General features: G+C 40.8%; 1 protein-coding gene across 1 annotated transcript; it reads right to left on the bottom strand.

Annotated features, from left to right (window-relative positions):
- Positions 1–1359: 1359 nt before the first annotated feature.
- LOC141628144 (uncharacterized) lies at positions 1360–1917 on the bottom strand. The gene has a single exon (XM_074441320.1). It carries the CDS (start codon positions 1915–1917, stop codon positions 1360–1362), a length of 558 nt encoding a protein of 185 aa, XP_074297421.1.
- Positions 1918–11229: the final 9312 nt, after the last annotated feature.

Genomic DNA, 11229 nt, shown 5'->3' with positions numbered 1-11229 from the left:
CTGAAGAAGGAGGCTGAATCTATGAAGACTGACTTGGAAGTGTTGAAAAGGGAGAATGAGTCTTTGATGAAGGAGAATGAGGCAGGCAAGATAAGGTTGGTTGTTGAAACATCCAAATTGGGGTATGCTCAAAATGCTGTGAAGTCCATCCAGGCTAAACTTGCTACAGTCCAGGATGAGTTGAAGGCTGACAAGCAGGCTATGCAGGATCTCTTGAAGGCAAATAAGGAGCTGGCTGCTGAAAGGGATATGGTGCAGGGCTTTTATAAGGATGATGCCTTGTATTTCTTTGGCAAGGGTCGTGTTGATGCCATGAAGGAGCCTATGAAAGTCAGGCCGTATTAAAACCCGAAGCAGGGAATGGCTGACCTCAATGCTACCTATCCTGATCTTTGCAAGCTGCATGCTGATGATGTGGTTGATTCCCCTCCAACCAGAGACAAGAGCGGTGAGGCTGACGAAAATGAGGATGATGAAGAGGAAGAGGCAGCAGATGAGGGTATAAGCTCAGCTACAGCTTCCAAGGCAGGCTAATAGCTTGATTTAGGGTAATCTTTTTTGGTCTATCCAGGGGGGATGTTCCCTGGACAAACTTCAAATTTTAATTTTGGTTGGTTTTTATCCCATCTGGGGGGGGGGGATGTTTCCTGGAAAAACATTGTCTTTGCTCTTTTCTTTATCCATTTGAAGTTTTTTTCTGGTTCTCATTGTGTGCTGGGTCTGTTTAGATAGCATCTGTTGAAATAATGCAATTTGAATGATTTGTTAAGATAATTCCTGTCAGGAGGGCTTTTTTAGCCTGTCAGGAGGGCTTTTATTGGTAAGAGGGATAGTTGTCTGTCAGGAGGGCTTATGGCCCTCAACCTGTCGGGAGGGCTTTAAGAGAAGTAGTCTGGATTTATTTCACCATGATACCTGTCTTTTCATACTGAGCTCAGTTTTTATGTGTTTTTTAGATGTGGCAAAAATGCCAAGGTTTGTGAAGCATTTTTGGGATGTTGTTCAGGTTGGGTGGAGTGGCCCTCAATCCTGAATATTTGTTTAAGCATACAAATATAATGACCTAGATAATTGCAGTAGAGACATAAAACAAATTTTCAGGATTTAACATGGTAATTTGAGACATATGGTAAAAATTGTAGTTATGACAGGTAATTTCAACTAGCAGGAAAGCACAAAAAAAAGAACATGGAAAAAACATGGATCATTTAATTCGGGGAGTTACACATAGAATCATACCGGGTAAGAGATAGGATTAATAGTCTTACCTGGTTCAAGCATAAAATAAATGGGTTATACATGAAACAGTTTTAATTGGGAGATGTTCCAGGATCTAGGGATCATTTCTTCGTCCAGGGTCTATAGCCTGTAGGCTCCCTGCCCTACTATTGAGTCAATCAGGTAAGGTCCTTCCCATGCAGGAGCAAATTTGTCGCCATTTTTGTCTTTTGTATTTGGGAAGACTTTTCGTAGGACTAGGTCCCCTTCCTTGAAAACTCTGATGTTCACATTTTTATGATAGCTTCTAGCTACCGTTTGTTGGTATGAGGCTATTCTGAACTTGGCTGAATCTCTCAGTTCTTCAGCCAGGGTCAGGCTGTCCTGCATCAGTGGCTGATTCTCCTCCACGGTGTTCAGGCTGCACCTGGTAGTTGGTACATGGATTTTTGCTGGGATCACGGCTTCACAACCATAGACCAGAGAGTAAGGTGTCTGGCATGTGGATGTCTTAGGTGTAATTCTATCAGCCCAGAGTACTAAAGGGAGTTCTTCAGCCCATCTGTCTTTTCTTCTCTTTAGTTTCTTCTTCAGGTAGCTGATTACCACTTTGTTGCTGGAGTCTGCCTGGCCGTTGTCTTTTGGATAGCCTGGTGTGGAGGTCACCAGATTAATATTCCATTGTGCACAGAAGGCCATTGTTCTTTTTCCTACAAATTGAGTTCCGTTGTCACAAAATATTTCTGAGGGGATGCCATATCTACATACGAAGTTTCTCTTAATAAATTATTTGACATACTTCTCCTTGACATGCCTGTATGAGTCAGTCTCTATCCATTTTGAAAAGTAATCAGTCAAGGCTAGTATGTAGACTTTCTGTCCTGGTGCTTCGGGTAGCTGGCCTACAATGTCCATTCTTTACTTCATAAATGGCCAGGGGGCTGAAATGGAGTGTAGTAGCTCAGATGGTTGATGAATGAATGGAGAGTGAAGTTGACAGGCTTTGCATTTTGAGCTCTTCAAGTTAGCCAAAAGTAGCCTATTCTTAGAACTATGCTTGCCAGGCTTCTGCCTCCTTTATGGTTTCCACAGTATCCATCATGTATGCCCTCAATAACTTGTTTGGCCTCATGCGGCTCCAGGCATCGCAGGTAGTGTCCATCCTGAGACTTTTTAAACAAAGTGTTATTTATAATGGTGTAAGTGGAAGCTTTAGTTCTAAGGGCCCTTGCTTCATGCCTGTCTTTGGGTAAGATCATGTGTAAGAACCAATCATAATATGGTTTGGTCCAAGAGTTTTTGTCCTTAATTATGAGACAAATTTGGTCAGGTTTTGTGATGGTTAGTTCGAGCAGGTGGACAACAGGTATCTTATCAAATATGGCATGGCTGAAATTTGATCCCAGGCTGGCTAGGGCATTAGCCTAGGTATTTAAGTCTCTTGGTATTTGATCAATGTCAAATGAACTAACCTTTTTGCAAAGATTTTTGACATAGTCTAAATAGAGAATCATTTTTGAATCCATTGCAGCGTAGGTTCCTTTGACTTGATTGGAAATTAAAATGAGTCAGTTTTTACCTTGAGATTTTGCACGCCAAGATCTATACATACCTTAAGTCCAGCTATAAGGGCTTCATATTCACCTTCATTGTTTGTTGCTTTAAATTCAAAACTGATAGCTTGAGCTATTAAATCCCCTTGTGGTGATTTTAGTACTAATCATAGGCCAGTTCCTCTCATATTGGTTGCTCCATGTATGTGTAAGGTCCATTCCTGGCCTGATCTTTGGGTGTCTAGCTTATTGACCTCTTTTTTGAGGTCTGGTTCTAGGTTGGTACTGAAATCAGCCACAAAGTCTGCTAAACCTTGGGATTTAATTGATGTCCTAGGTTCAAAGGTTAAGTCATAACTACTGAGTTGTACTGACCACTTTGTTATTCCGCCTGAAAGTTCAGGTTTTCTGAGGACAGATTTGATAAGCAGGTTGATCCTGACAATTATTGGGTAACTCTCAAAGTAAGGTTTGAGTTTTGTGCAGGATACAATTAACGCAAGTACATATTTTTCAAGTAATCCATACCTTGTTTCTGCATCCAAGAGACTTTTACTTACATATTACGGGGTGTTGTCGGCCTTCAACCTCCTTGGTCAAGACTCCATTTACTGTTGTCTCAGTGACTGATAGGGAGATCGTCAAGGGTTCTCCTTTGTTAGGTTTGGCCAGTAGTGGAGGAGTGTCTAGGTAAGTCTTTAACTCTTGGAAGGCTGTTTCATGTTCAAGCATCCATTTGACTGACTTGTTCTTCCTGAGAAGGCCATAGAATGATTCGCATCTTTCAAATGATCTGGATATAAATCTATTCAGGGCTGCAACTCTTCTTGTTAATCTCTGGATATCTTTGACTAACTTAGGAGATTCCAATTCCAGGATGGCTTTTATTTGTTCTGGGCTGGCCTCAATACCTCTTTTTTTCACCATGTACCCTAAGAATTTGCCTGATGACACTCCAAAGTTGCATTTGGAGAGGTTGAGCTTCATATTGAATTCTTACAGGATTTTGAAGGCTATTTCTAGGTCCTTCACATGATCTGTAGCCTTCTTTGATTTGAGCACCATGTCGTCTATGTAGACCTCCAATGTGTCGCCAATTTGATCTTTGAACATCATATTAACCAGGCGTTGGTAGGTTTCCCCTGCATTTATCAGGCCAAAGGGCATTGTTGTGTAGCAATATATGCCCCTTTCCGTGATGAATGCAGTATTTTCCTGATCAGCTGGAAGCATTTTTATTTGGTTAAATCCACTTGAGGCATCGATGAACGTTACCAGTTCATGCCCAGCTGTAGCATCTACCATTGCATCAATGTGAGGGAGTGAGAATGAGTCTTTTGGACAGGCTTTGTTGAGCTCTATATAGTCTACACAGACTCTCCACTTATCATTCTTCTTTTGCACCACCACCACATTGGCCAACCATTCAGGGTTTATTACTTCCCTGATCATTCCCATGTCTAGGAGTTTGTCCACCTCTTCGTTAAAATGATCGTATTGCGTTCAGGGGAAAACTTTCTCCTTTTCTACTGTACAAGCTTAAAAGAAGTGTCAATATTGAGTTTATGGGTAATAATATTAGCATCTATGCCAGTCATATCAAAGTGTGACCAGACAAAACATGTAGACTTACTTTTAAGAAAGCTTACTAGTTCTAGTCTGACGTTATCAGGGACATCAGATCCCACCAGTACATACCTGTCAGGGTACTCAGGGTCTAGTACTACTTGATTTGTTTCCATTTCGGTTTCTGCCACATACGTGCTCTTGACAGGGTACTATAATTTCTAAGCGAGAGACTTACCTCCCTTGGAAGGTTTTAATGATTCAGTGTAATATTCTTGGGCATATTTTTGTTCACCTTTGATGGTTGCTATTCCCCACTCTGTTGGTATTTTGACGCACTGATGGTAGGTTGAAGGAATGGCTCTGACATTATGGATCCAAGGACTGCCTAAGATTTCATTGTAGAATGAGAGGCAGTCTAGGACTCCAAATCTTTCATATGATGAGACTCCTTCGACGTAGGTTGGCAGGTACATCTCTCCTAGAGTGTTCTTGGTTTCACCACTGAATCCTACCAAGACATTTGACTTCTTTATAATCTGGTTCTCATCGATCTTCATGGTTTTCAGGACATCAAGCATGATTAAATTGACTGAGCTGCCTCGATCTACTAGGATTCTTAAGACACGTGCAGTGCCAATTTGCATAGTAATGACCAGGCCATCATGATGGATGCCTGAGATTCCCTGCATATCAGTATCATCAAAAGTAATTTGAGGTAAGTTTCTATGTTTAAAAGGAGATTTTATTTTGGACTCCCTGACTATTTTCTTTGCAGCTAAGCTAGTCAGGCCACAAATCTCAAATCCTCCATGGATGAATTTGACTTCATAGATTGGTGGTGCTAAGGGCAGATCACGTTGTGGTCTTTCTTGATCCTTCCCTGATCCGCTGTCTTCCCTGTTCTTTGATGGCATTATATCCTTCAAGTAGCCTTTATTTAGTAGGTAAGCCACTTATCTACGTAGACCAGGGCATTCTTCTATGATATGTCCTATGTCCATGTGAAATTCACACCATCATGTTGTGTCTTTCCTTGAGTTGGGATCGTCCGTCTTTTTGGGCCACTTGACAATGTCTCTGATGCCTGTCGTTGTGTGCACCAAAGATAATATTTATAATACCTATTAAAACTAACAGAAGCTAGTGGTAACAGGGTCGAACCACGGGGAGGCGATGCAATCAATAGTTGGCTGAATTTAGTCTTTAAAGTAACAAGTGTGGGGGTTTGATTTGACTTGGTCTATAGCTAAAGACAGTAAAAGACAAGTAAACTAAATAAATGGATGAAAACAAATATTAAAAGGGTGCTAAGATGGTCAGTTCACTATAGTTTCGGCGGCAGTATATTAGGTAGGTCTAAAACAAACACGTGAGACGGGAAAATAAGAAGTCCTCTCGGTCCATTCTTAAAGGTAGCATCTTTCGATCTCGCTACAGGTCCCTAATATCACTAATACTAACTTTCGTTCTGAGAAGTGATTTAAAAGGCTAAATTAACTCATCTCTCGATCTTATTAATTTAGTCGTCTTAATTAGGTAAGCGATCTCCCTTCCCTATCTTTCGATCTTTATTAGGTCGGTCAATTCCTAAACATTTAACTAGTCGCGTGCACTCGATTCGTCAAATATGGAAATTAAATTAATTAAAACGAAGGTGATCTCACGCGGCCAGTCGATCGACAAAGGCGCGATTCAGGTCTACTATTCTAATGCCGCCTACTTCTACAGATTCCCTACATCCTAGCACAAGGGGGTTAGCTACTCATGACTACGACGAAAACAACAATGAAATTAATGAATAATGATATTGAATGCATGATTAAACTAACGAAACAAGCAATTAACATAAGACGATAAATTGGCTTTTGGGAAACTACTCTAACAATTCTAAACTACGAACAAAATAAAGTAGTAAACTGAAATTGGAACAGAGAAATACCGAATGGAATTGCAGGGAAAGGAAAAATCCGAAAAGCAAGAACGAAGGCAAATTGTATTCGAACAATTATGCCCTAGAAACTAAACTCAATATAGAACCCTAAAATTTGATGAAAAAAAAAACTTGATGAAAACTGAATAATGTCAGGTTACGTTATATAGGAATATAACGTAACACTTATTCCCAAACCTAACACACAATGGGCTTCTTAATTCTCGATCTCTTAATTCACGCAGATTAGCGGTGTGGTCGATCGACCACTGTGACCGGTCGATCGACTGGACTCGCAGCATGTCTGATAGCTCTCGAACTCGTGCTCTGGTCGATCGACCATAGGCATCAGTCGATCGACCGAAGTAGCTGATACTTGACTTCTAAATTCTCGTGGATTTGTCTTTCGGGCCTCGAAATGCGCACCAAGCTAGTTCCTTGAGTAAATACTTCATGTCAAATGCAATGCAATGTACTCGGGGACAGATTTAGCTTAATTTCTACTCATTTCCGCATAAATCTGCAATATTACATAAAAATACGAAAGTAGACGAAATGGGCAAATAGTAGCTTTAAACTACATAATTGAGCTCTGAAATGCGTGTAAAATAGGGTGTAAAACATCATATAAAAGACACACATCAAACTTCCCCAAACCAACCCTTGCTTGTCCCCAAGCAAGAACTAGACTCGATCCTAAAAACCTAATGGAACGAGTTCAATATAGAGCGAAATGTAACATGTAAAGCCTAAACCAATTTAATGCAACAACTAACAATCAATTAACAATATGAATCATGCAAACGAGTTATATAGTCATTAAAAACTGCTTAACCATCAACTGTAGAGACTTATCATATCGGACTCTCACGGGTCGCTCATATCACTCATAAACACAGGTGAATAATGTATAAGATAGAAAGAATTCATTTTGTAGTGACACTCACCTAACTACGACCTATAAGAACATGCCTGCAATCTAATATGAAAATGATCTCTACAACCGTACATATGCATTCCAACCAAACAAATGACCATGACACATACCGAGGTAAATATGGATATGTGAGGTATGGGTAAGAAGAGGCTAAAGTAAATTTGCATAAAAACAGAGTTAAAAGCCAAGCTAGTAACTAAGGGAACCAAATTATAACAACATTCAACTTCTTGCTCAAAATTCCAAACACAAATCTCACAATCTCCATTGTTAATCAACTCCCCATAAGATATGAATGCAACATGGGAGCAAAAATCGCCATTTAATAAAGACTTTGAATTATGCGATTTGATTTTCTTTTTCTTCTCGGGCATCAGTCGATCGACCAATGAGTCCAGTCGATCGACCGTCCTCTACAGTACACAAGCGTTCCTCTTTTTTTTTTCTTTTTCAATTCTGTTTTTTTTTTTCTTCTTTATTTCCTTCCTTTTTCATCTTCCCATCAACATCTCAAAAGAGCATATGCTACCAAAAATGAAGTAAGAATCCCGAAAACATAACTACTAGCTTGACAAGGGCATGATAAATGTAGGATGTAGTTAACGGGACAAAAAAGCTATTTTTGGCTGTGTGGAGCTTATGGGCAAAATGAATAAAGGGATGACCTCTTCCACATGTGTCAACAAACCACGAACCGAATGCATACAGGTATTAAGCAGATTAAGTTCATATTTATGCATATTTATGTAACATGTCTCATAAGGAGTACTACTCACAATCCTAGATAAACGGGTCATGGATGTCACCAGTTATAGGCTCTAAACCTCAGAAAATGATGTAGTTTGCCAAAAATCTAAGTCAAGTCTCAAGTTCAGCAAGAAATAACGAGGAAAACTCGTAGACTATGCATATATGATTCTACTAATAACATGTCAATTAGCAAGGCTCACGCATAAAACAGCTGAAAATGCAATGTCATCATTGAAATACTATCGTTCCGACTCGACCTATATGCTAAAATAAACGTGCATTTTTTTGAATTTTGTTTTTCAATTTTTCAAATTTTTTTTTTTTTTTGAATTTTGTATATATGGAAAATAAAAAACAATGCAAGACAAAATGTAAACGTGAATGCAAGCAAATGAAATGCAACGCAAAACCCTTCCCCAAACCAAATCGCACAATGTCCCCATTGTGCAAAATCATGTAACGAAATAAAGGAAAACGGGAATTTACGTGAAATTAACTAAACAAGACATGAAGTAAGGACTCAGAAAACTCACAAGACTTTAAGCGCAGAAAAAGGAAACCTCCCCAAACCAGCGTGAGCTAGAAGGTTTCAGTAGCTAGCAGTGCTACCAATAAGTACCTGAAAAGACAGAAAATACCGCGTATAAAACGAGAAAACAATTTATGAAACGCAACATTATGTGTAAAATAAAGAAATGGAAGAAAACAAATACGAAACGGAGAATAAAGTGGAGAAAAGACTCCCTCAACTTCCGCAAATCGATCAAACACAGCAGGGAATGATCAAAAACAGGTACAGCAGCGAATTATGGTCGATCGACCACATCACCCAGTCGATCGACCAAAGTGAACAGGAACAGAAGCTCCTGGAACTGTAGCGCTCAGTCGATCGACCATAGTGGCCAGTCGATCGACTGCAATACCTGCTGTAAGTTCTGATTTCTTCGAATTAGTTCAATAAATTGAGCTATCAAGCTCTATAAACCTGTAAATACACACAATAACGCGCCCAAAATTGCGCAAAACCCAAAGTAACAGTCTAAAGTATATAAAATCCTAAGCAAACTTATTAAAATGCGAAGTCTCGCGCACACAAAAAACGATAAATAGGTCCAAAAGCAATAAAATGAATGGTTTTGTAAACGTCTTGATCAACTAATAGTTGATCAAGAACGGCCACGGAATGGCCTACTTGCTCGGCTTCTAGCTACAAGAAGTAGCCTCTACAGTGCTCATCTTCTCAGCTGCACTCTCCTCAACTCTAATATCCGCAGAACTCAACGGATCAACAGCTTCAACATCTCCCCAATCAATGACCTCATCCGGCTCATCAGAATCCGAATCGGACTCCGTCACTTTGACTGGCTCTTCATCGGGCTCCTCATCAGTGCCATAGCTAAGACATCCTAGGCCGCCTCTTTGAACGATTGGCTCCTTCACAGCTGGAGCAACATGCGGCTCTTCCTTCCCCAAACCAGCTCCTGCAATATCCAAAACAGAAGAATCTTCCTCCAATTTGCTCCCAATCTGGGGCGGAGGTGTTACAGCAGGAATAGTCATAGGGACAGGCATATCAGGAAGCACAAAATAGGATTTGTTTTCAGAAACCGTATTACATGTGACTGACCACATGGGGTCTTTCTTCTTAGCCGTCTGGGCAAAGACAATGGAATGTTTCCCCACTTTGAAGGTCAAAGTCCCTGAGCCAACATCAATAACTGCACCAGCAATGTGTAGAAATGGTCTACCCAATATGATGGGAATGTGGGCATCCTCGGGCATATCTAGTACAACGAAGTCAACAGGGAAAAAGAAGTTTCCTATTCGCACAGGAATGTCTTCTATGACTCCTATAGGCTGGACCACAGATCGATCAGCCATCTGTACTGTCATGTTTGTGACTGCAAACCTAGTCAATTTCAACTTCCTAGCAAGACTCAAAGGCATGACACTAATACTGGCTCCTAGGTCACACAAGGCCTTCTCAATAGAAAAGGTGCCAATACTACATGGGACTGAAAAGCTACCTGGGTCTTCTAGCTTATGAGGTGCAGTGTGGGTCAGATAAGAACATGGCTCCTCAGTTAGTGCGACAGAATGCACAGTTTCAAGTGACTTCTTTTTAGACAACAGTTGCTTCATAAATTTCATGTAAGCAGGCACTTGATTAACGAACTTAAGAAAAGGAACCTGTACGTTTAAGCTACGAATAACATTTTCAAATTTATTAAACGATACCTGTTCCTTTGTCGGCACTAATCTCTCTGGATAAGGGGCTGAAAGAAGTAACTTAGCCCTCTCCTCTAAGTCTCTCATGCCGGCATCGGTGGATTTAGGCTAATAATCCACTACCTTCTCTTTGTTGTAACTCGAACCCTCTTCAGACCGCCTCAAAAATGAACCATTAATCATCATCCGGTCATACATTGGAACCGGAACTGACCCATCAGCATTTGGGTCTTGCTTCAATATTTTCGAAGTTGTCGTACCCCGAAACAAGTGGTCCCTCAAGTTATTAGGCATTGGAGGACGAAAAGACTCACCATCAGCAGCGCTGTCAGTCGATCGACCATGAATGTCAGTCGATCGACTGACTTCTATAGGAACAGAAGCTGGAATTTTTCGCGGACTGGTCGATCGACTGGGTATGTCAGTCGATCGACTGATATACCTGGCACACGTCTTTTTCTTTCCATTGTTCGTCACTGCCTTTTTCTTGCTTTGTTCCGCCTCATCTTTTTCAGTAGCTTCCTCGACCATAGCGGGCCCATCAAGGGTAGACCCACTCCTCAAAGTAATAGCATTAAGGGTCTCCTTTTGGTCAGTCTGCGACGTTAAATGCCCCGGAGCTCGAGTTGCACTCTTGCTAGCCAATTGAGCAGTTTGGCTTTATAACATCTTCATCCCGGCCTCTCTAGGTTGAGACTCTTTCAGCAACAAGTTTTTCAATTCGGCAAATTCGGAACCTTGGGACTGCTGCTACTGCTGTGGAACATACGGAGGCTTTTGATATGGCTGTTGCTGCTAATGAGGGGGCACATAATTCTGTTGCTGCTGCTGCTGTGGAGGTGGAGTCGGATTTAGGACATTTTGGCTACTCCACCTCAAGTTCGGATGGACATTCGACTCAAAATAAGTGTTTGTCTGCCTATAATGTTGAAAGGCAGCACAAGACTCATAGGGATTAGGACAGTTATCTGAAACATGTCCTTCTCCTCCACATCTCTTGCAGACGAAAGGACCGTCTGAAACAGCATTCACATGATAGATCC

This window comes from Silene latifolia, chromosome Y, assembly GCF_048544455.1.
Source record: "Silene latifolia isolate original U9 population chromosome Y, ASM4854445v1, whole genome shotgun sequence".
Lineage (NCBI taxonomy): Eukaryota > Viridiplantae > Streptophyta > Magnoliopsida > Caryophyllales > Caryophyllaceae > Silene > Silene latifolia.
The sequence above is the reverse complement of the archived record's forward strand: the minus strand, read 5'-3'. Positions and strand labels throughout refer to the sequence as shown.

Coding starts and splice junctions, on each gene's coding strand:
- LOC141628144 (XM_074441320.1), bottom strand. CDS start 1,917: ATGGCCTTCTGTGCACAATGGAATATTAATCTGGTGACCTCCACACCA.